Genomic DNA, 25,867 nt, shown 5'->3' with positions numbered 1-25,867 from the left:
AGATTCTCTTTCCTGGCTTTATCTGTTGCAGCAGACTGAATATCTGCTTTAAAAACCAAGGTGCTTTATTTTCATGGTTGATGGCTCCTGCTGTAGTGTAATCTCTGAGAGCCAGAGGTTGTGTTATTTCAGTCCTTCGTTTCTGAGTTTGAGTTAATTTAGGGGCTATAAAGTGCTTAAAGCAGAAATGCTCACAAATAGCATTCTTTATTATTTCATTCTGAAATTCTTTACGACCAACATTGTGAATTAGATATACTATTTTTCTGTCAATTTATGCTTAAATACATATTTATGAGTTTAAAATGTGAAATTCAGATGTATGGTGGCAACTGAAGCAACTTCATTTAGACACAAGCATGAACTACACATAGTACCGAGTGTTTAATGTTTTAGTGTTTAAAGTAAGTATTTCATTACTTAAAGTACAGTCTGTTAAGGAAGTTCTACTGCTTTGTGCGAGGCAGTAACATTGAAAGTTTTATATAATTTACAGGGTTTTCATGTTGTTTGACAGAAATAACCAGTACAAAGTGGGTTGGTTCAGTTGCTCATATTTGAAAGCTTGAGAAGTATGAGGATTTACAGTAACAGAAGTTAACTACATCTGCCTTCAGTCGTGAGTGCCTTTCAGCACTGCAATGGTAAAGAATCATGCAGTCTAAATCCAGGAGAAGTAATGGAAAGTTGTACAACAGTGACCTGAGGCTAAAATCCTTAATCCACTGTGTGACTGCAGCTTATGTTTGTGTATGATAAAATCATAATCAAGCCCTTGGTGAAATCAAGTGGAACATGATAGAATTTCTTTTAATTAACATGAAACCTTGCATCAGATATTTGTGTGGAGCTATTTATACATAAACCCAACTCTTTCAGCCTGGTAATGCTATTATTTTTCTTGGTGAAAAAGATTGTGTGTAGCCTATATCTTTTTAAAACAACCTGTTAGTTTAGCTTCCTTTAAAATTTCATCACTTTAGACATTGTGTGACTGCATGATGAGCTAGAGTGCACCATTTAATAATAATAAGCCCCTTCTCTAAAGGAAAGCAGGATGCGTTCACTCCTCCCTAACCTTGCAAATGCTCCATGATGGCTACATTATGCAACCATTTATTTTCCAGTACTGGGTCTCTTTTGTTCATGTCAGCAGTTTTATAATTTCATTGCAAACCATTAGAGCACTCACTGTGGCTGTGGTGTGGTCTTGTCTTTGGGCCACATCCTAAGGCGACAGTTAGGATACTCCAGTTGCTGTTAACCGACCCTTTTTAACCCTGGTTGTGGGATAAACAAAATTAGTGACATCTGGTCAAGGCTTTTCTTCCTTTTTTTTCCAGACACTCCCTCAGTCTAATTGCTGCTGTCTTTGGGATTTTGTTTTGCTGCTTAAGCCCTTCACACTAAATGCAGTTTCATATCAGCACTTTTGCTATAAGCCTTTGTATACCAGACCTGTCTCTAGCACCTACTTTACCAATCATTGCCTTCCCCTTCCATTCTGTGTAGCATGGTACCCGGTGAATGGACTTAATAAAGCCAAGCTGGGCGACAGACGATTATTAAGAACCGAGACGAGGGAAACCTGCCTAATTAATCTTCAGACTAATCCTCCAGATAAATTTATCCCACTCTTTCTTTTTCATAGCTGTTATTTCATCACTTTATGATGATTAATATACTGTGTCCCTCTTAATACTCTGTCTCCAACTGCTCTTGTTTAAGCAGATGTGATAAAGTGCCCCTTTCAAGTGTCTCTTACATCCGTTCAAGGACAGAATGTTAGGATTAGCATATTGCACCTTCTCACAGGTTTTACTGGTAGGATGAAATAATCCATTGGTAGCATTATTTTAATTGGCTGGCATCACAGCAGTGCAAATGACATTATTTGTGTAGTCATCTGGAGTACATAGCAAGTGAAATGTTTACTGGTGGATTTCTAAAATAAAAAGTAAAAAATCACATTTGCTGTTAAATGTAATACATTTAAAGAATTGATTTTGCCTTCCGAGTAAAATACTTCTGAATACCTTTGCCTTATTTGTTTTCAGTCTTTAAAGGAAACACACAATCCTCATTAAGATTTATCACCTTTGTCTTTGCTCACTTCCTGAAAAAGCAAAAACGAATTTGGAATTGTCATGCTGTGAAGATGCTTTCATGGGGCTGAATGCAATATGCATTTAACCTCCAAATTGTGTGGGAAATGTTACGTGACCGCTGTTGGGGATTTTTAGTGAACAAGGTCCATATCTGTGTGTGTATTGAGAGTCAAGAGGAAGTCTTATTCCCAGTTTGTTTAGTTCTCTCTCCTCCTAGGACATGGAGCTCTGTGCTTGAGTTCCCAGGGAGCCACAGGCTGTGTTCACTGGAGGAGCTGCATGTTTGGGTACCGTGGTTTAAAGTCATCCAGGGGATCACAATCGTTCAGTCCTTTAAATCAATGCCTTTTTTTACAGTGTTGCGATGATAAGTAAAGAAAAAGCAACGTGTCTCTTTCGCTGTTGAAAAGACTATCTGTTTTACAGGACAAGGTCTGGAGGAAATGAAGAAATTGCTGTTGCTCTTGCTGGGCTGTGCAGTTCAGGTGAGATTTAGCATCTGCCATTTTTTTCCTGAGGCTGAGTGAAATGTTAACGTTTTTTTTACTGAGTTTAATCTCAGGTTCCTAGTTTGCTTCCTCACTGTGCAGCCTCTTCTGTCTGATTGTCCCTTGAGATTATGTGCCAGACCTGCAGTCTGCAGTCTTCACTCTGGAGAACCACAGGGTCATCTGGTCTTCTTCCTAACTGAGCTCTTCATTAGCAAATTGTACTTTTTGTTTGCTTAAGTCAAGGTTAATGTGATCTACCCCCCAGCTGTTGGTGATTTTTGAAACCCAGAGAACTGAGGCTCTTCAGGATTCGATTTGGAGACCCTTGTGCTTTTGTATCTCTTCCGTAATGGCACTGAAATCGGCTAACTTCTAGAAACTGGATCAGGGTGTGCAGGGTGGGAGAGTAGACAGGCAATACACACTGCTCGGAAACCTGCCGATGACACGCAGTGTGCTGAAAGCACGAGCTACACCAGTATCGTCCTATTGCATTCCAAGCAGCATAAACAGTGTGATATGAAGCAAGTCCCAGATTAAATAACTGGAAAAATAAGGTGTTAAGGGCAACTTTGGTAGGCTGTGAATATTAAACCTTTACAGTGCAGAGATGCCCTGCAGTCTGCTGTTCTCTGTAACAGAATGATACATGCATGTCATTTGTTTTATTTTAGAAATGTAGCAGCGCAGTAGTTCAGTATATTTAAAACTAACAATCAGGAGTGCTGAACATCTTGTGTTCGCATTTTCCTCCACCTGCTATCCAGTCCTACGGGCCCTGGCAGTATACTGGCCATGCATGCTTATCTCAAGGGTCACTTAGGGGCTGGTGTACCTCAAAGGATGGCCAGTCTCATTCCTAAACAAACAGTAAATAACCTATTTGCAAATTAAGAGGTCTTATGACCAAATTGGATCCTCCAAATTATTTTCCCTTGTTTCTGTTGTTTTGTTCCCCTGTTGCACCCACATTTGTATCTTGAAACTGTGACCCACGCAGCACGGCCCGTTTACTAGATTCTGTTCTTGCTGCCTTGTAGAGCGGCTGCAATCAAGTGCAGAAATGCATGGCCTTTACCATCAGTCATTTAGAATGATAGTCCAGTGCATTTATTCAGTCAGATCAGACTGACTCTGACGGTGACCTACTCAGATGCCTGATTTGGCGATTCAGAGAGCAGTAGTACTGCGCTTCTCTGAAATGGCCTTATCTGTGTGACCCTGGTCTGTTGTTGGTATCTGTTCATACATCATCGCCTCAGGCTGGGGCTTCTTACCCAACTAATTTGCTGCTTTTTCACTGAACAGACTTTATTTATGTAAGATAAATACATTGATAGTCATTTACATGTCAAACATGAAACCGAATAACAGGCCCGATTGTTTATCCAAAGTGAGATTCTCTGAAGCCTCTTTCATCTTTTCACTCTTAAATGTTCAGTGGAAAATTTAGTTTTGTTTTTTTATGGTATGGATGGCAGGCATCTTGTTTTCTCACATTTGTGGGATACAGCCAGAAGAATCTTAGCTTTTTAAGCCTGATTTTTAGTCTATTTTTTTTTGTGAATGCCCATCAGAGAAAATCCTTTAAAATATTTCAGCCGTACATATTTTCAATATTTATATTTTATTTTACTGTGATCGGTTCATGGCTTTGAGATAGTTGGTGGATAGAGAATAACCAAGCCAGCACAATGAAAGCTCCATTGTTTACATTGTAGAAATCTTTGCAGTGCAAATGTTAACTCTCACATAGACTGTTTCACACCAACTTATTTTCCTTTTCTTTTCAGTGTGAGAAGAAAGAAGAATTCATTGAAAAGATCCAGACCTTAGATTTTGATACTAAAGCTGCAATAGCTGCTCACATCCAAGAGGTATGCAACCACAGCTCTGCTTGTGAACCCAAACAGTTTTAAAAAAAAAACAGACATTTTTCTCACAATAATATTGGTCAGTGTTCAAAACCAGAGATTTAGAGACCCTCACATATGCCAGTCCTAGAAAGAGATGCTTCTTTATAAAGTTCTTCCCCTTTTGAAGGTGACTCACAACCAGGAGAACGTCTTTGACCTGCAGTGGATGGAAGCAGCCGATCTGAACCAGGATGACCTGGATTCTTTGTCCAGGAACATGGCCTTCCACTTAAAACGCCTTGTGGATGAGAGGGATGAGCACTCTGAGGTACAGATGATCTGCTGTTAGTGGCAGACCTGCAGAACAACCCCATTGCCCACATTCTCATTACGGCCACAGAGACTTGCCCACAGCCTTGTCCTATAAAACCAGTGATGATAACCTTAGTGGCTTGGTGAGATCATGCTCCAAGTCTGCCTTCTCCACTGGGCTGTGGATTGTAAATCACTGCGCATTAAATTACGGTTTTGAAACCTTCATACGTACATGTACTGTATGTGTTTTCATTTCTTGTAGTTATGTCTGAACATGTCAGTTCCTTGGTAAGTGCTCGTAAATAACTGAACAGTACAGATTTGTAATGCAGCCTACGTCTCACTCTCCTGGATGTAAGCTGTAGCTTTAAATAAGTTAGGCCAATTAGCAAGAGGCTGTTAATTGCTTTTAAGGTTTTCAGTTAATCAGATAATCCCCCTTGGTGCTCTTACTACCCAGGGAGTGCTGTGACCTAATCTTTGCCATCCTGCTAATTGTACATGAGACGAGAGAACGCTGTTTATATAGCGATGCCTGTAAGGATCGGCACACCTAATTGGCATTAGTGCACTTGATGTGAAGCACCTAAAGATATTTTGAGCATTTGGATAAGTCAGGTGCGAATCAAGGATATTGGAACTTGGTAAAAAGAATATATAAGCTTCTTACTTTGCATCACTACACTTCACTTTTAAATTTCGAGCAAAATAACTGCACTTTCAGATTGTTAAACCCCACAATAAGTTAATCATCATTTATGCAGAAAGATTCCCTCTGCAAGACAGGCACTATGAATTTTAAGAGGGATTTTATCATTTGTATCAGATAAAATAACAAAATAACTGAAAATCTCCACGATGCACCTTGGAAATGGCCTTCTGCTTATGTGGGTCCTTGATATGATTTAAGGTGAAGCTTTTCAAACTAGTTGTCATTATCCAGTTGTAAAATGTTTTTGGTTATTGTTTATTGTACTGCCCCTAAACATTCTTTCCTAATTTTAAGACCTTTAATCTTAAACTACTTTAACCACTACCTGTTACTTTGTCCAGGGTGTGTCTCTGCGTGTATTAAATACAAGAAAAGATCTGTGTTAAACATGTGTATGTATGTATGCCGCTATGTGATGCAAAAGCTGAGGAAAATTGTTGCAAAGATTTGTTTAGCCGTTGCAGCACCAACACATAGATCCATTTATGTGTTGTTGTTTGTTTTGCCATGAACTCACCACTGTTTGATTCTTTATGACAAACCGCCTTGCCCGCTCTGCTGGCTGTGCACAGTAGTGGAAATGAAAGAGGCAGGGAGCTCATGGTGTGCCTGCTTGTGCTCAGACTATCGTGGAGCTGACCCAGGAGAGGGACTGCGGCCAGGCCTCGCCCCCGGTGCCGACGGCGCAGTCCCCCAGCGGCTCCCCCAGCATGCGCCGCACCGAGAGCAGGCAGCACCTGTCTGTGGAGCTGGCCGACGCCAAGGCCAGGATAAGAAGGCTCAGGCAAGAGCTGTAAGTAGACCGATTGGGTGTGTGCTACACATAGAGATTAAGGGCTCCTGAAGTCTGTTTCAGGCAGCGTGCATGTATGCTGTTGTTAATCAGTCTGAAATGTTCCATATGCCCCCCTGACTATCTGTTCTGAAATGTCACTCACAAGCAGTTTTATTGTGTAATTTTAAGAAAATTATGATAATTTTTAAGCTAAGTGAGATATGGTAGGAAGCTTATAGTGATGAATGTTTTGGCATGCGTTACTTTACCCATGGGCTTCAGTACATCGGCTTTTCATCCATCAGTTTTCTGTCTTGAGTTTGTGTCTTCTAAAGCTCTTTCTGTGGAATCAACCAAAGCCAAAAAAACAGAACATGCAAAATATAAGAAAATATTGATGTGAACAGTTGGAAACACTGTATCTGCAGGTTTCCGTCCCAGCTGGTTTTCTCCAATGCTAATATGATGTTTTAATTGATACACGTGATGAAAAATAAACTTTAACACATTTCTCCAGTCAGTCCCGCCTTTAATGGTTCTGTTTCCAACAGCTTCATCACACAGAACTTTACACAGCCTCTCCTCAGCTTGCTGGCCAGTATTTCTGACTAAACAGCTCTTGCTAGCTGATCAGTTAATCTACTAGTAATAACAAACACTGTATCAGAAACTAGCCACTAGAAATGTAAATTGGTTACATTTCAGGCAGCACACCTGCATGAGGGCAGTTGTTCAATTCAGAAATTGGTAGTTTTGATACCAATTACAAATCCCGTTTAACCTTTTAGGATCTGAAAGTAAATTTGCAGATATACTCTAGACAGAAAACTGAGATCAGTGACAGGAGCAAAACCTAGAAAACAGGGTTGGCAACCACTGATATTGCCTTCTTAAGGCCTCTTGAGGTGAATTTCACGTACCCTGCAGTTTATCTGTTTGCAATCTGCTTGATGATATGGTTGCAAGTTCTCTTGCAATTGTACAATTCTATAGCCTTTCCCCCTCTTCATCTTGTATCTTTATTGATACTAACATTTCACAAATTATTGTCAGCACATTAGAACAAAGAAATAAAAGATTCCAGACTGTCCGGTTTATTATATTAGCCTGGCTATGGTAACAGCAGTGAGTATGGTTTTGGAAGTATTTTTGACAGACGTACTAAGCAATTAGTTTCAGAAGAAATAGTTAAAGATTTACAATAAGAAATTTTACAATTAGTCTGAGGTTCATGTTAATGAAGCATAGTTTTATTCTTCAGCATAACAATATGAAGTATTCATTTAATGGCTATACTCTTTCTTAGTACAGAGGATTGCCATCATTTCTAATTGTTGATTCTTGGATTTGTATGAACAGCTGCAGTCAGAAAACAGCCTGGAAAGATTGCAGTTATTAGTCTGACTGACTAGTCAGTAAATGAGTTAAATGTTTTCTTCACAAGCTGCTTCATGACATTATACGGCCACACTAATTATTAATAAAAACCCATCATTACCACACAATCTGAGACAACTAGAAAATTAGAATATTTTTTTTTCTTTGCCCTGACTTTGAAAATGAGCCTTGTCTTGGCTGTGCTCATGACAGAACACTTCAGACCATGTTGTGATAATTTAGCGACTGACATTGAGGAGCCGGTGTGGACGTCGAAATGTGACTTGTTAATTTATGGGCTGACGGGGAAAGATAGACAGGTGGGGAGGGTCTCTAATTCGTATCATTGAGGCCTTTTAGCTCTGCCATGAATCCGCCTGGCTGTGAGAGCAAGACGAACGGTTTGATTTTGAATGTCATCTGCAGTTACTCTGTTTGCTTTGCTTAAAATAATACGAATCTCCATCCAGGATTGTAAAGCATTGACAAATCACTGAGCAGTGCTTTCTCAAACAGCTGACCTTACTCAGCTTGCCAGCATGTAGCAAAAAAAGCACATTTCAGATATCCTGCCTCTGATTTAAAATGTATTTGTGCTTTTCCTCAATCATACTGCTAGTAACACTTTCTCTTACTATTGAAATGCAAACTTCAGGCCCTTTACTATTACTTTGGAGTGTTTGCATGCGAACCTCCTAAAACCATTTGAACATTTTCATTTTTGAAAATTCAACCTGTATCGATAATCTCTCATTAAATACATAATATTTGAATTTAGGAGGGAAAATGTAGCCTAACCAAATATTTAACGGTCATCAACAGTGACATGGTGTAACATTGTATCAAGATCATGCAAATTTTCGTTGGGAGGATCCATAATTAGCCTGTTAGGCAGTTAAAAATTTGGTTGAATAATATCATAGCTCTAGGCAATGTAACAAGTCAGGTTTAAATTTTGTAGTTTGTATTTTTCAGTTGGCTTTGATAGTATTCCTTTTTTTTACAGTACATGATTGTGTTTAAATCTTTGGAATATTTACGGAGTATAATTGACATTTGTCTATTTTTCTAAAATGACAAAAAACACCTCCTCTTTCAGAATAAGTACAACATACAGAAATGCGTTTTCTATGGCTCCCAGTAGAAAGTTTCAAACCATCAGTATGCCTTTCTAAGACAGCTTTGTTACATCATTGCATTGTTTGAACACCCCAATTTCAATATAAATTCCTAGCTGAATGGTTGTGCCTGAGTGCTCTCTTTTCTGTGCAGTGCACTGGTATTTACTCCTCATTGTTTGTGTACATCTGTCTGTTTAAATTCAGTCTGGTTTTAACAGCTTATAATTTCTGAATTTCATCTGTCAGCTTGGCATGTTTGAACTATTTTTTTTCTAGTCTTTGCCTTCGCATTTTGATTCTAGGGTTTACCATATTTAGTGCTGACAGACATTTTTCTGTTTTTCTTCTTTGCCTTTCAGTTGCTTTTGTCAACGAGGAGTATTTTGACTGCTCACATTTTAGTTCTGCAGAACAGTAGGACCTTTCATGGGATATGTGAATACTCTGTGTTCATTTTGATTAATAAGCAATAAGAAACGATCACAAAGTATACAACCATAAAAAAGTTTAAATACTCACACTCAGATATAACACTCAACACTATGGCTCTTTGTACAACTTTGCATTTTATTAATGTTTTCCTGTTGGTGTAGTTCACTGAGATCCAGGGTTTTAACTAAGAATACAGTTTCTTTTTAAATCTCTACCTGTTGTGCGTTGCATACAACAATGGTTGATTTTTTTTAAACCCCTCCTCATACAGTAATACTAGCAATAAGTGCTTCCTACAGATGTAACTCTAAATATATACACTTCCTGCTAAAATACTTTGCAGTCCCTGAGCTAATTAAAAGAGATCACATTTAGTGCAAACCTTGGTTGCTATTAGATCAGTGTGGAATTCGTTCCTAATGTCAGACGTGCTGTCATGAGACGTGCACTGAGGTTGCGGTGTTTTAGAGACTGGACGTGCTCTGAGCTAGCTCTGAAGACTGATAGTCCCTTGGTCTTGCGGCCTCACTGAGAGCGACCCGTCCATCTGCAGAAGCGCTGTCAGTTGAGATGTCAAGATGGAGCAGGGGGTGGATTAACTGGTAGCAGTGTGGGGAGCGTAACAGTGTCAGGCCTAACAGGTCGCTTTAACAGCAGGTGTTCTGGGAGGCTTGTGTTCATGACAGCTGAACCGGAACTTTTTTGACCCCGAAAACCTTTCAAGCTCTTAAGAACTGGTTTTAATGGCCTCTCTGTATGGCTGTAATAGATCACTACCTCTTGTAGCTCTAACACGTCTTTACACAAGCAACCAATTTAATGGCTACAGTCAAGCAGGAGGTCTGGTGTGCTTTAATCTTGCTTCTTACCTGCTGTGGGATGTGAGACAGTGGCACAGTGGTGCTATGTGCTGAGGTCAGCATGTGCAGCGTGGGTCTTGAGAGGACACTTGTTCCTGACTTGCAGGGAGGAGAAGAGTGAGCAGCTGCTGGACTGCAGGCAGGAGCTGGAACATATGGAGACCGAGCTGAAGAGGCTGCAACAGGAGGTGAGTGCATGTGGGAACCGTTGGTGACAAATAAAACAAGGCCTGCAAAAGAAAACCCCAGCAAACTTCGGCCTGCGCTGTTGCCTTTCAGAGGCAATGAAGACCGCAAAAGACCGCCTGTGTTTTGGAAATCGTTCAGTAAAAAGATTTGTAGTCCTATGAGGTAGTCCTTCGTTGGGCTTGCCATAATTAGATATGCTCGATCTCTATGTATTGTATTAAATGTATTGAAACAGAGGAGTCACAGTTAGGTTATACATTTGTCGCTCTGAAATTGTGGCTTAGTAGATGTTAACCTTAGAGCTATTTGTGGATGACAGGGGTGTCTCTCCATCCAGAAGTGAAGTGTGTGCTTCCATGCGTCTTCTGTTGCCAGAACCTGCAGTTGCTGACGGATGCCCGCTCGGCCAGGGCGTACCGTGATGAACTGGACGCGCTGAAGGAGAAGGCCATCCGCGTGGACAAGCTGGAGAGTGAAGTGAGCCGGTACAAGGAGAGGCTCCACGATATTGAGTTCTACAAGGCCAGGGTGGAGGTATGGCCCTGGAATCTGAAAGTACCAAGAATTATGAGAAGGGAAGTTATAAAGGCCAAACCATTAGTAATATGTGATTTTAGGTTGTCTGAAGCAGGAACTTAATATGTGCTTTGATGGGTAGGCTTTGAATTGTTAGAAATGTTAGAGCAGTAGTTAATTAAATCCTTTTATCCTTCTCATGTTGAAGCCTTATACAGTGATGGCAGCATTATTGTTGTATTTATGAATAGATCTAGCTGCTCACAGTTAAACAGGCTACTGTCATTGAGGATTTTCACTTTTTTTAATTGTATGTGTATTTAAAGTCTTTCCCGTCTAAGTTCCTGATCCTTTGTTTCTATATTCATTGCAGACTAGGAAGTGCTATTTCTAGATGAGTAACTCCTTGTTTGCATTGCTTTACAAGGAAAAAACAGGAGCTGGTAGCATCTAGATTAGATGCTGTGATCAAAGGCATCATTACTGTTTATTTTGTGTTCCTTAGTTGTTGTTATTGCTGCTGGCTTTAGGACTCTTGCCCTCCTTCATTAATATTGGCCTAAATTCCCCTGCAGGAGCTGAAGGAAGATAACCAGGTGCTGCTAGAGACTAAGACGATGCTGGAGGACCAGCTGGAGGGGGCTAGGGCTCGTTCTGACAAGTTGCATGAGCTGGAGAAAGAGAGCCTGCAACTCAAGTCAAAGATACACGACATGGAGATGGTAAACTGTGGATGTTTCGCCGGGGATCTCTTTGGGTCACCGTATCATTTCAGTGCCTTGATCATTAACATTTCCAGCATGCTGTAAGCCTCCTGAAGTTTTTCTCTGACGTTTTTAGTCTGGGATTTTTGGGAGTTGTTTTGTTGAAGATCACCCATTCCTTTGCAGGGGGGTTACAAGTGTAATGTTAATGCTGAAAAAAATAATGATGGAAGACTCTTTGGATTGTTGTTTCTGAAAGGGTTCTTGGTGCCATTATATGTAAATTGTGCTGTAATGTATCTGATTATATTAACATTGAGGCTGTTGGGAAGTTATGTACACAGTTGATATAGCAGGGCAAACTCCACTGTTCTGAGGGTCTTCCAGTCCCATGGTCATCATTCACTTCCTGCATGAACCTGGTGGAGAGCGCTGTGAAATGAACCAGGAATGTCCTTCTCTGCCAGGAACGGGACATCGACAGGAAAAGGATAGAGGAGCTGCTGGAGGAGAACCTGGCTCTGGAAATGGCTCAGAAACAGAGCATGGACGAGTCCCTGCACCTGGGGTGGGAGCTGGAGCAGCTTTCCAAGACTGTGGAGCACACAGAGGGTAATCAGTCTCATTCTCAGAAAATTGCTGTATGGTTTTAATTAGCCTGGGTCAGCTGTCACCCTGTGCCATACCTGGCAGATAGTTAGCTTTGGCTTTCATATGTAAACAGATTGAATGACAGATTTATTACAGCCAATTATTTTTTTACTTTAAAGATTGTTAAGCTTTGTTTTTCCAAATACAGATGGAAACACAAGTCCAGAATGGGGTCTGTTTAATGAAAAATCATGCTACAATTTCAGATGTGGTTACAGTACAGGAACATAAACCACGAACAGAGATAAAGCCTATTTTTCAGACATCACCATGTTTGGCCTGGGGTGTATCATGATTTGATAGTGATTAGAATTATTCTAGTGGCAGTGAGCAGACACTTGATTGAATGCAGTCAAGACTGTGCAGACTTTAGACAGACAGTGACTCCCTCTTTCACATCATGCTCTCCTTCCTGTGGGAACTTGAGAGTCTTCCCATTGTAAAAGACAGCAGATGTCTGTGACAGAGTATATTGTGTAGGAAGGCTCAAATCTCATTCCTGCCACATGTATATGAGAGTGGCAGCAATGAAGCAAGTCTATTAACAATTAGTAATTTACAAAAAAAGATGTAAGTGATGGGGGAGGTTACATTTCCAGAATGATTGAAATTCCATTATTTGTTTCTTGGAATTTAATTTGATGCATAGGGACATCCCTGAAAGCAGGGCACAATATTCTTCTTAATGGCTCTAGTGACTGTAAAGTGTCTTTTCAGTGCCACAAAAATCTCTGGGTCACGAAGTGAACGAACTGACGTCCAGCCGGCTGCTGAAACTGGAGATGGAGAACCAGAGTCTTCTGAAAACCGTAGAGCAGCTCAAAGGTTTAGCAGAACCGTCGGAAGACGCCAACTCCAGAATCCTGAAGATTGAGAAGGAGAATCAGAGACTGACCAAGAAGGTTAGCATTCACTGTTTATAAATCTCAGGAGGGAAGCTTCTCTTTTGCAATGTTGTTATGTTACTATGTGAGATTTAACCTAAATCCTAGAGATGCTTGACTTTTGTAAGGTGCCTCCTGTTACATTTAAATTAAGCTGGAAAGAATTCTTAACCTTTTACAGAATAGTTATGGAATATTTTAAAGTTGCAGAAGGTTAGAAGTTGCTGAAAGAAAGTAAGACAAATGGTACCTAAATATAATTTTCTGTCAGTGTTCCCAACTGTTTCACTCCCTTGTGTAATATGCTGGTATTTTCGCACACATACATCTGTGCATATTAAAAAAGAAATTCCACATGCTGACTAATACAAACATATTATTAGTTTAGAAATAGCAAATAACTGAGAGAGAAAACAATGATTCTAATTAAACCTGTGCACATAGCATTATCATTTTATGCAAATCAGGTTTAAATTTGTTAGAAAAAAGAATAGATCAGTGGTTTCTACTTGGCTTTTGCAGGCTGTCAGAAACATAACATTTTTTTGAATAAGCAGCTTAGACAAAATAGGGATGATGTGGGGGTATGCTCAGTGCTATCATCAGCCTTCTTATTAGTATCCCTTCTCTTCTGAACGTACAGTTTTTTTTGGGGGGGGGCAAACAGCTGGAGCTGCACATCAGATGCCTTCAATCAGCCTTGGATTACCCTGCAGGGAAGAGCACAGCTGAAAAGACCCTTTTATTTATAATGCAGATTTCCTCCTCTTCCTACATCTTAATCAGTCTGTGTAAAATTACATTTAATTGCCCCTGCCAGACTGTGTTCTGGCGTTCTCTGGCATCAGCTCTTTTTTTAGTGGTGTTGTTATTGTTGTTGTTTAACTGCTGCTCTTTATTTTTTAACTCTTTCTTAGCTGGAGAGACTGGAAAATGAGATGAGCCTTGAGAAGCAGACCCTGCAGAATGCGGAGAACCTCAGCAGCGACCTGATGAAAGAGAAGGCTCAGCTTGAGAAGACCATCGAGACCCTGCGGGAGAACTCGGAGAGACAGGTACTGCAGGGCTGTCAGATGCTGATGGATCACAGGGTGCCTGCTCTTTGTGATCCGGGACAAGAAAAGAGCAATCCAAAAATTGACAAGAGGCACTTCATTTAAAAAATCACACGCCATTCACAGCTGGGTGCCCTCCCTCCTTTCAGGTGCATGAAAGCTTATAGATACCAGCAATTTAACACAGGTATACAGTATATATATCTTATTGTTCCTAGTCTTTCTGAGGTTTTTTGAAGTGTGATTCCAATATCCGCTCACAATTAGGGAAACAACTTGTGTGCTCAGCATTTCTAAAACATCGGTAGAGATTCCCTTTTCAAAATTAAATTTATATGTGGGGTGTATATTCAGCTGTCTAGGCGTTAGCGCTATTGAAAGATAGATCTGTTAGTTTAAAGGTACTGTTTCTAAAAAAGTATTTTTATAACATGAATAAAATGATATAAAACATTAGGTTTGAAGTTAGTGATTTTAACAGCAGAGACCTGTTTAATCTAAATTATCTTCCCTACTACATATACAGTACGTATCTACAGTGTAGTCACACAGGGCAATCCAATAATTCACCTGCTGCACCAATGTTTGGTGAAGGAAAATTATTGAATGCAGATACTGAATCAGCGTGCTTGGAATTCATAATGACTGCGTTCTTAACGGATTACTCGAAGAATTGAATTGAAAGCCTTTTTTCTCTTCTGTCGTAGGTGAAAGTACTGGAACAAGAGAATGAGCACTTAAATCAAACCATATCCTCCCTGAGGCAGCGCTCTCAAATTGGAGCGGAGGCCCGGGTGAAGGACATTGAAAAGGAGAACAAAATCCTGCACGAGTCCATCAAGGAGACCAGCAGCAAGCTGAACAAGATGGAGTTTGAAAGGAAGCAGCTCCGCAAAGACCTGGAGCACTACAAAGAGAAAGGAGAGCGGGCGGAGGAGCTGGAGAGGGAGGTGCATCGGCTGGAGAGGGAGAACGAGCAGCTCCAGAAGAAGATCACCAGCCTGAGCATCACCTGCGAGAAGGTCGAGGCCCTGGAGCAGGAGAACTCGGACCTTGAGGTGGAGAACAGGAAGCTGAAGAAGAAGCTGGACGGTCTGAAGAACCTGGGCTTCCAACTGGAGGCGCTGGAGAAGGAGAACGGCCAGCTGGACGAGGAGAACCTGGAGCTGAGGAGGACAGTGGAGTCCTTGAAGTCTTCCTGCATCAAGGTGGCACAGCTGGAGTTGGAGAACAAAGAGCTGGAGAATGAGAAGGAGCAGCTGAAGAAGAGCCTGGAGCTGATGAAGGCCTCCTCTAAGAAGACCGAGCGCTTGGAGGTCAGCTGTCAGGGGTTGGACACGGAGAACCAGAGGCTGCAGAAGGCCCTGGAGAACAACAATAAAAAGATCCAGCAGCTAGAAAGCGAGCTCCAGGATGTCGAGACCGAAAACCAAAACCTGCAGAAAAACCTGGAGGAGCTCAAAATCTCTAGTAAGCGCCTGGAGCAGCTGGAGAAAGAGAACAAGATCCTGGAGCAGGAGACGTCCCAGCTGGAGAAAGACAAGAAGCAGCTGGAGAAGGAGAACAAAAGGCTGCGGCAGCAGACCGAGATCAAAGATTCCACTTTGGACGACAACAACCTGAGGATATCCACTCTAGAGAAGGAGAACAGGTCCCTTGCTAAAGAGATGAGCCTCTTCAAGGAATCCTGCGGACGGGTCAAAGACCTTGAAAAGGAGAACAAAGAACTTGTAAAACAAGCAACCATTGACAAAAAGACTTTAGTGACATTACGTGAGGTAATGTTTTGTCAGTATTACGCCTTCTTGATTTTGGAATTTGGATTTGTGGTCCTCTGTTGCCAGAGGATAGCTGATAACTGCTGCGTTCACTGGGACTGTATCTTCAATCACACATTATTCATCAGTTACAAACAGGAGAAAATAGACCAGTTCTCTTTTGAAGGGAAATAACATTGAGAGATTCTAGAATAGTGAACTTCATGCTATGATATACAATGTTTTTACATTTTTAAATTTCAGTATTTGAAGTTCCAAGCAAATTTTAAACATTATGAAAGAGATTTTTATGACTTTGTCTTCTGTAATACACACTAATTTCTAGACGAGAAATTAAATGCATCTTCCTTCATCCTGAGATGAAAACGGTACATGTATTTTAGCAGTATCCTGAGCGGTTTTTTTCACTTGGACTTTCCCAGTACACTGAACAAATATTTGTTGAACATGGATACAGTATCAGCTTGAATTGCTAAGGACACACTATATGAATTATTAATAATGAGCGTTTGATAGGATAAGGAGAAAAACTGAGTGTTTGATGTTTTAGGAGCTGGTGAGTGAGAAACTGAAGACTCAGCAGATGAACAATGACCTTGAGAAACTTACCCATGAGCTGGAAAAGATAGGTCTGAACAAAGAGAGACTGCTAGATGATGAGCAAACATCTGATGACAGGTAAAAGGATTAAAAACTGCATTGTATCTGAGATCAAAAACTTCCAGCGCAGGCTCCCAGTATGAGTCAGAAGCCCAGACAGTGGGAGTATCTACTGTTTTAGTGTACAGGTCAGAAAGTGAGCCCTGGGTTTCGTTGTCAAAAACCTTCAAAAGAAAATCTGGCTTTCAGTGTGCAAACTACTGATGAACAATATATAATTATATCGACATTTTGGAGCTCTGTGGTTTCTGTGCAAATCCTTTATCTATTTAATTTGATTAATTATGACATCTGGTTCATCATGATTGCTACACTCCGGCTACTTGTGGGTCAAATTACTTCCACTCAAATCGATAAAGATCAAAATTGAATTGAAAATCATGTGTTTTGATAGAGAGAACTAGCAGACATTTGTGCTTGAAACATAGAACTAAGCTTTGTTATTTGACATGGCTAATCATCATACAGCATTCAGATGAATATGCTTTGAGATATTAAAAATCAGTTATTTGAGATATACACTTTCCCAATGTCCATGTGGTTTGTTAGTCAAAAACATTATAGGATGAATCTTTTAATGGATTTCTAAATTATGTCATTGTCATGTGTGCTAAATTTGGTTATCTTTTCTTGATGTCTGATGGTAATATGTATAAATAGCAGGTACAAGCTGCTAGAGTCCAGGCTTGAGTCCACATTGAAAAAGTCACTTGAAATCAAGGAGGAGAAGATTGCAGCACTGGAAGCTCGTTTGCAGGAGTCTTCAAACCTGAATCAGCAGCTCCGACAAGAACTCAAAACCGTAAGTCACACAAGTACAGAAATACAAGAGCAAAATGGCCTCGGTCTTTTTTCAAGCATCCTCATCTCAGTGTCTCTCCTTTGGTTAGTTGGACAAAACTTGATCTGGACATTTCATTTTCTGATGTTTTTTTTGCTGAAAGAGCCTAATGCTTCTGAATCTTAGTACAGTTGTATGCTTGTAAAATAGTCGAGTAAAAATAATGTTTTACCTTGCTGTTATCTGTAACAGAGGCTGCAATAATATTCCCACCAAGTCTGTTGGAAATGTTTTATGTAAAATGTTTTATGTGTCCTTATGAATAAACTGTACGGGTTAACAAGTGAATCTTGGGACCTAGAGCAGTTAATGGGTGAACAACCCCCTAGGCTTCCTGAAATTCTTTAGGATTAAACCATCAAACTGACGGATTAAAAATATTGAAAGCAGTGTGTTAGGAGAGTCTGCTAGTGAAAGTCTCAATGTGAGATCGAGCTTGTGCTGTGACTGCAGGTGAAGAAGAACTATGAGGCCCTCAGGCAGAGGGAGGAAGAGGAGCGGATGATGCAGAGCTCTCCTCCCAGGGGAGGGGGAGAAGAAGCCCAGAGTGTCAGCAAGTGGGAAAAGGAGAGCCACGAGGCCACGCGGGAGCTGCTCAAGGTCAAGGACAGGCTGATCGAGGTGGAGAGGAATGTGAGTGACTTGTCCGTGATCCCCATCGCTGTTTCCCTTGCTGTGGTGTCGGTCCATACGGATTCTTACCACACAGTACAGTCAAGGATACCGCGGACTAGAAAAGGGTGCTATGGAAATCTCCATACAAAACATTACTATTGCACGCCATAAAGTACTATTCAGTTAGATTGTACGCAAAAATTTGCCAAAATACTTTTCCCATGCATTGAGTTGAATAGGGCATCATTTCAAGTACAGAATTGAGGTGAACATTCCTGTGATCTGTTGTACTGCTATACGTGCTTCCCAGACCGCTGAATCACGAGTTGTGTATTGTCCCACTCTCTGTTGCGGTGTGAAGAATGCCACGCTGCAAGCAGAGAAGCAAGCTCTCAGGACCCAGCTGAAACAACTGGAGACCCAGAACGATAACCTGCAGGCTCAGATCCTGGCCCTTCAGAGACAGACTGCCTCCCTGCAGGAGCACAACACCACGCTGCAGACCCAGAACGCCAAGCTGCAGGTCAGCGCTCCTGTACTGGGCTGGGCCGACGGTGTTCACACTGGGGAGTGCAAAGGAGTCCCTTGCTCAGGAGTGAATGGGAGATTTGTTTTTCTTCTCTTATAAACAAACGCACAGAGTCGTGGTTGATTGATTACTGACCTGAGGCTGTTAATAATGAAATAAAACAATGAGGTAGTTATTATTTTAAAAGAGGAAATGCCATGCATTATAGATGTAGAAAATAGCTTCCAGAAGGGGATTATTGTTCACAGTGCCCTCTGCTGACATTTTTTTCCTACAACTCAAAATTTTCTTTACCTATTAATTTGGTTGATAGACTTGGATGTAAATCAGTCATCACTAATTGCACTTTTTTATAATAATTACAAATTTTCCATTTAAGAAAATAATTAGTAATAATATAATAATGCATTACTTGTTTCCCAGCTGGGGCAATGAAAATGGCCTGCATATCAGAGTGGTCATTTCTGGAATCACAATCTTAAAATTGTATGATGCATCTATTAGTTACTGAACAAGTAACTGGGGAAAGCGGTTATTTTCATCGGTCTGGAAATTTAATTAATCATTGAAGTAGCTTAGCAGATAAGAGCAAAATCCAGAGACTGTGATGTGACATCTGTATTGTACCTTTTTTTACCTGTACAATACAGTACAGGTACAATTAGTTCCAACAATCACTCAGGCTTTAAACATCTGAGCTGCCTTATTTGCTGCACAGGTGGAGAATTCCACTCTGAGCTCCCAGAGTGCATCCCTGATGGCCCAGAACTCCCAGCTGCAGAGCCAGCAGTCCAGCACGGAGAGCGAGAAGGACAGCCTGCTGCGCGAGAAAGAGGAGCTGAGGGCCACGTACGAGCTGCTGGTGCGAGACCACGAGAAGCTGGCCACGCTGCACGAGCACCAGGCTGCCGAGTACGAGACGCTCATCAGCAAGCACGGCAGCCTCAAGTCTGCGCACAAGAACCTGGAGCTGGAGCACAGGGAGCTGGAAGACAGGTCAGCACACGGACTGTCACGGAGCAACGCTCGCGCAATCTTCTAATACAGACGTCAGTGTCGGGAAAACAGATCTGAACTACAGCTTAGTGTCTGAAGTGCTCTGTTTGGCCTGCAGGTACAACCAACTGCTAAAGCAGAAAACCCAGCTGGAGGAGCTGGAGAAAGTCCTGAAGGCGGAGCAGGAGAAAATGGTCTCTGAAAACAAGAGTCACGAGGCCACAGTGTCCAAGTACCAGAAGCTGCGTGACGAGAATGACAAGTGAGTAAAGGGAAGAAATAGGCCTTGGTTTAGACTTACAGGCCTGGCACACAAGTGTAGTGTGGAAGCAAAGAGCCTTGTGGGTTAGCACAGGTGCACCAATACCTGCAGGACTTCCTGTTTTCTGGTTTGCTTTGTGGTTTCTGCATGTGTGTGCCACATTTATGACTCCACACCCTTGCATCCGATTGATTTTCCCTTCCCTTAGTGCTTCACTGTTAAAGCCACACCAAACTCTTATATAGCATATATCTTCTTAGAAAACTGGTTTTAATTTAAGTTCAAGATTGAATTATGTCAGATTGCATTATATCAAAAAATACTTAAATACTGTTGGAAAAAAGAGAGATCTGTATGGTGTAGAGTTCCCAATGAGTTTTACTTTCTATTTCTTTGTTTAATAATAAGTATGTTATAATAGATTCCCTTTACTGCTACAAAAACAGAAGGCAGGCTCAAGCAATGTGAGTCACTTGCAGTACAATTTTACTCTTTTGGAAATAAGGGTAAAGTTAGTTTCTACATCAGACTGATACCATATTATTTAGTAGTTTAGGAAAGGAGTTATGCAATACCGGGCCCCTGAATACTAAGAATGACTTTTTTCATTTTTCAAAAAAACATCTTCAAGTTATTATTCATATTAATACAAAAATTCACTTTCATCTGCTCATATTTAAATTCTACCTGAACCATTAACCACATGTTTATATGTTTCCACCACAAATTTAGCTTCTGTGTCAAATGGGGGCACGAATGGGTTCATATTGACTCGATGCCATTTTTATCTGTGCGAGTCAGAAATACACAGAACTACTGGGGCAGTGTCGGCTGGAGACTGAATGGAATATTTGATGAGCAACTTTCAAGTTGTTCAAAATGCACTTGGTAGACACATGCCATCTTAATTCAGCATACCACGAGCATATAATATTGTCTATAGTTATGATGGTGCTTTAAAATACCATACATTAAACCACACTTCTGTGTTTGAAGGCTGAATCAAACCTACAATCAGCTGCTGAAAGACAACGAGGGGCTGCAGACAGATCACAAGAACCTCAAGAGCCTGCTGAACAGTGCAAAGCTGGAGCAGACGCGTCTGGAGGCAGAGTTTTCCAAGTTAAAGGAACAGTACCAGCAGCTCGACATTACGTCCACCAAACTGAACAACCAGTGTGAGGTACCAAGGCCAGAAATCTCAGTCCAGGAACAGAGCAGTTGATTCTTTTGGGGGCCTGCTTCCGGTCAGTGTAGTGGGACAGTGTCCCCAGGGAAACGTCTCTCTAGAGAATTTACAGTGTGTATCAGCATGGTGGTTCTTTTCCAGACTTGAATCAAATCTGTGGTTTAGAATATATTAGTGGCCTTAAACGGGAGCAGTCTAAAGTACTGGAAAGAAAGAAGATGAATCTGAAGCTAGAGTAAGAAAGCTCATATCAATTTTTTTATATTGAATCTTTCACGTGAGATGCTGTTTCTAATGTCCTGTGGTTAAAGGAAACTTTGAAGAAATATTATGGATGATTCTTAGCACAATCCCTTTTAAATTTTTTTGTGAGAAATGTAAACAATTTCACACTGGGTAACCGGTTTATGTGCGTTATAATGATGAAGGAATTTTGGTTGGTAAAAGCAATTTGTTTTCCAGTTACTGAGTCAACTGAAGGGAAACCTGGAAGAAGAGAACAGGCACCTGCTGGATCAGATACAGACACTGATGCTGCAGAACAGAACTCTGCTGGAGCAGACCATGGAGAGCAAGGATCTCTTCCACGTAGAACAGAGACAGTACATGTATGTGTACAGTACAAGCAGAGCTTTCAGTATACATACACACCACAGAACATTCTGTTAACATGCCACTTCATCCACAGCAAAGGCACTCAGATTCCAGTTACTGTTTTCTGAGCAAACTAGTGATTTGGGCTTTTAAGTAATGCTAACCTCCAGAAGTGTTTTATAGAAAATAGACCATTTATTTTTACATTAATTTACTCTTTAGATCTTTAATGTTTTATTAGGCTTGTTACAGAATACGTCTTGCATTTCTTTATTTAGAGACAAGCTTAATGAGCTAAGAAGACAGAAGGAGAAGCTGGAAGAAAAAATAATGGATCAGTACAAATTTTATGATCCGTCACCACCAAGAAGGTAAGTATAAAAGGAACTGTGGACAAGGTTCCAGAGCATGCACCTTAATAATAAGTATATATATATTTATTCACTTTCTATAGTCTGTTCCTGTACCATAACTACGTGAATGGACCAGTTGACCAGTTGGCAAACACTAGTACCATCTGACCACATGTTGACCAGTTCAGTCTAATTGATCAACACTGAATCATGCTGTAGTTACTTCACTGGGTGACAGAAGGAGCATTGTTACCTGGTAGCGTGATCTTGCCAGATCTCAGAAGCTAAGCCAGGCTGGGCCTGGTCAGCACTGAGACGGGTTCACCTCAAAGGAAACCCAGGGTGGTGCTGCAAGGGGTGTTGGTGGTCCAGCTGGTGGTGCTCCTCCCCTGGACCTGAATTTCCAGACCAGTGTCCCAGTGTGAAGGGCGGAAACACTGTACTGTAGGAAGGGCTGTACTTTAGGCTACATTTTAAACTGTGGTCCTGACTATTTGGTCACTTTTCAGAAGACTAGAGTTTCAGAAGACTTGTGTCCTAGAAAAATTCTGCTGTGTGCTTAGACAATCTGGCTTACCTGAAGTTCCCTCCGAGTTCAACTGGTGCCTGAATTTCAGACTTCCTGACCACTATTCCAGCATTTTTATAAGTATATATTATAAGTGCTCTTGCCTGTAACATGGACAGATGTTATTAGGGTGGTCATTTTGAAATTGAGACCTAACACCACAGGTACCTACTGTATAAGAATTTGTGGTAATTTTTACTTGTTTCAAAGAATTCTGCTTTGAATCTGAATGGTGATTGATGTTTAGTGTATATCCAGAACTTCCAGTAATGTTAAGCCAGCAAGACTGGAAGTTTATTTACCATAGATGCATCAAATAAAAGGTGTTATAGTTTGTTTAATGTATAATTAGAAGATCTTGTTTCATCAAATTACCCTGGATGAGTGGGTTACATGGTTCATAATTAAGATTTTAATTGTCAGCTCAACAGCTGTGGGATGAGCAGGTGTTCATTTCTTGAGTGTTTAAAAAATTGCACAAAACAAGTACTAAATATCTTTGCATTTGTAAAACATATTTTACAGGCTGTACAGTGTTCTGTTTTATTTTATTCTTATGGTATAATTCAGTATACAGTATAATACGGTATCATTGAAGCAATTTAGTTTGTTGACTATTACTGCTTTGTTTAATGTTACTATGGTTGTGTATGTTATTATGCATGTTATTTATCCTGTTTTAATTAATTATTTTAATTTCTGTTTTAACATTCTCAGCAAGTTAGCTTCTGAGGAGACTTCTTAAGGCTCAGTCTGATGGACTGCAGTTCATAGCAGTTTTCATTCAGATTACAGAATGTTTTGTGCTGTAATGGAGAATGACTGCTTCTTATTAACGCCGTCACAAAACGCGGGTTTTTCAAACAGGGTATGTAAAGGGCCGAGTGGCTCCTTCACTCGTGTGCTTTGTTTCCTTTCCAGGAGGGGTAACTGGATCACGATGAAGGTGAAAAAGCTGATTAAGCCCAAGAACCGGGAGCGGATCAGGTCCCTGACGCTGACCCCAACACGCTCCGAGTCCACGGAGGGGTTCCTGGGCCTCCCTCCGCAGGACAGCCAGGACAGCTCTTCCGTGGGCTCCGGCTCCAACTCCCTGGACGACAACCTGTCCAGCAAGAGGAGCAGCAGTGAGTATCGCCTGCTAGCCTGACGCGGACCACAGGCCGAGCAGGCAGCTAGAGAGAGGCCCCACGAGCTCAGCCACTTCCAGCCACCCCAGAAACTCACCAGCAGGCAGAATAAAGCACCCTCCCCGTCAGCCCGTTTGTCCTGCTTCATTGTGTTGTGCTGCTGTCATTTACGTCTTTTAATTCATTTCGTTTTACCTTCTCTCGAACTGAAAGGGATGACAGTTCAGTGTGTACAGATGAGAGCGATGAGAAGCTCTGAGTATAGGAGTCGCTCTGTTTTAGATAAGCCGGCAGATTCCTATGTTGGTGACATTGTGGGCTGTGTGGGCATGAACGGGTTGTAGTTCATCCTCGTTAATGTGTCCATCTGTACCAAATGGTGAAATTCACTCATTTACATTTTAATGGTGGTGTTGATGTAGCTTTTTAATTGCGCTGGCAACACCCTAACAGACATTGTGCAGTAAATTCAAACTTTTGTTGTTCACATCCATAATTTTGCAGTTACTTCTTGGTTTTCATGAAAGTATATACTGTTTAAAAAATCTATTTTGTAGAGATGTTACAGTTGTGATATTTAACCATATTCTTTTCAACCTCACAGTTAAATTGTAAGGTTCAATCATTGTTAAATGATTATCTGCCTAGGTTTTTGTTTTGGTTTTATATTTTCTGAAATTGTTTACAAAACAGAGAAGAAATAGTGTCTGTAATTGTACAAATATAACCATATGTAGTGTTCCGTGTTTTCAGTGTTTATTTTATGCATTTTATTTTAGAGCATTACAGTACATCTTTACTACCTTCCAGTGTAGCAGAGCCTGTTCATTATCCTCTGAGGCATAGGATGTTTATCAATTGTTTATTTTAATAAAAGCTCAATATGAAACCAAATCTGGAGATAAAGAATGAAACGCACAAAGGTATGCATTTACATACATTTGAAAGTTAGATGTACCCACAAGTACAGTAACTAGAATAAAGCATACCATTTGGAAAAAATACATTATCTTCAAAGAGGTGCAGAGAGTAAAAAATTGAGACAGATCTCAGACAAACATAACATATACTGGAAAAAAAACAGCAAGCATTGGCTTAAGTAAAAATAAAAAACAATACAGTAACAATAAACACAAAACAGTTGAGAGACATTTCTCAAGTGATTTGAACTTAAAATATTGTTGAGCCTTGACCTCCATCATAAGGAAGTGAACCAAGCACCACACTCTTTCCCTGACTGCAATTCAACCTTTTCCTAAAAATTGCAATTGCAAGGTGCAGCATTCACTGGTTTAGAGTGGCATGACTGAAGAAAAGACGGGAGTAATGTACAGTAAGAAAGGTGGCTTTGGGGTATCCCTGCAGGCTTGTAAAACACATGTTGTGGACACACATCTCCACTTCTTTTGCAGAGGAAGAGAACATTAAATGGTGCATTCTGTATTTTTTTCCACAATATCTGTGATTCATGTCAGTGGAAAATCAGTGTCAGCACTGACTAAATTTAACAGCATAAAACCTCTGCAAAATGGCACTTTCCTATACAGTGTAATTGAAAAGAGAGATCCACAAGTGTACAAATGCCACGGTCTCCATTCTCAGATACCTGTGTGGGAACAAACGCTAATATTCCTGACTTCATTAGGACTTTCAGTTGGCTCCCATTATATTTTTATTTACTGTTATATATCTTTATATCTTTAGAATTTTTATATTTAAAGTGGTGTGTTTTGTTCATAAAAGGATGATTTACATTTTGGGGACATCCCAACATGATCTAGTTGTCTAGATTTCCTAGTTTTAAGGATCAAATTCTGCCCTAAAATTGATTGTGAGTAGTCACACAGACCACAGACACTACACAATAAAGAATACATTTTGCACTGTGTGAGGATAAAGAGGTTTCTGTCTTTTGGTGCCAACTTTAGATGAATAATCTTTGATTATCAGGGCACAGTATAAAAAGACACTGCCCATTAGTAGTACTACTTTTATATTGTTAAACATACATGGATGATTGATTCAGTGCCTAAGGCTGAATTGCACCACTGCTGCCTCAAAGCTCCATGGTCAAATATGGTTAAAACAGGAGATATAGTTAATACAAATAACCCCCTCTGAGCTTTGATTTTGAAGAAATATTATATTAATATAGTCTTCATTTGCTAGTGTGAGAGAGATTATATGTGATCTACGGGACCTTACATGAGAGAAAAGCACATTACCTTGAAAATACCGTCCCTCACACAACCCAGTGTCTCATCATGCTGTGCTCCTGTGTGATTGCACCATTCAATAAGTGTTAC

At 40.6% G+C, this 25,867-nt stretch overlaps 1 protein-coding gene across 7 annotated transcripts in view; it reads left to right on the top strand.

Annotated features, from left to right (window-relative positions):
* The window catches only part of ccdc88ab (coiled-coil and HOOK domain protein 88ab), a 70,152-nt gene that overhangs the window by 32,342 nt on the left and 11,943 nt on the right, over positions 1-25,867 (top strand). For all 7 annotated transcript variants that reach the window (XM_088610282.1, XM_088610280.1, XM_088610278.1 and 4 more), the window contains exons 5-25: positions 2,535-2,593; positions 4,393-4,476; positions 4,643-4,783; positions 6,106-6,275; positions 10,154-10,235; positions 10,612-10,770; positions 11,328-11,474; positions 11,924-12,068; positions 12,825-13,009; positions 13,909-14,046; positions 14,754-15,824; positions 16,375-16,502; positions 17,145-17,286; positions 17,779-17,958; positions 18,302-18,463; positions 19,188-19,465; positions 19,584-19,727; positions 20,724-20,910; positions 21,379-21,524; positions 21,789-21,881; positions 23,353-23,558. In XM_088610282.1, the coding sequence (XP_088466408.1) occupies positions 2,535-2,593; positions 4,393-4,476; positions 4,643-4,783; positions 6,106-6,275; positions 10,154-10,235; positions 10,612-10,770; positions 11,328-11,474; positions 11,924-12,068; positions 12,825-13,009; positions 13,909-14,046; positions 14,754-15,824; positions 16,375-16,502; positions 17,145-17,286; positions 17,779-17,958; positions 18,302-18,463; positions 19,188-19,465; positions 19,584-19,727; positions 20,724-20,910; positions 21,379-21,524; positions 21,789-21,881; positions 23,353-23,558 (4,047 nt within the window). The remainder of the gene's footprint in view (positions 1-2,534; positions 2,594-4,392; positions 4,477-4,642; positions 4,784-6,105; positions 6,276-10,153; positions 10,236-10,611; positions 10,771-11,327; positions 11,475-11,923; positions 12,069-12,824; positions 13,010-13,908; positions 14,047-14,753; positions 15,825-16,374; positions 16,503-17,144; positions 17,287-17,778; positions 17,959-18,301; positions 18,464-19,187; positions 19,466-19,583; positions 19,728-20,723; positions 20,911-21,378; positions 21,525-21,788; positions 21,882-23,352; positions 23,559-25,867) is intronic.

This window comes from Lepisosteus platostomus, chromosome 17 (genome assembly GCF_059453375.1).
Source record: "Lepisosteus platostomus isolate fLepPlt1 chromosome 17, fLepPlt1.hap1, whole genome shotgun sequence".
In the NCBI taxonomy this organism is placed as follows: Eukaryota; Metazoa; Chordata; class Actinopteri; order Semionotiformes; family Lepisosteidae; genus Lepisosteus; species Lepisosteus platostomus.
The sequence above is the reverse complement of the archived record's forward strand: the minus strand, read 5'-3'. Positions and strand labels throughout refer to the sequence as shown.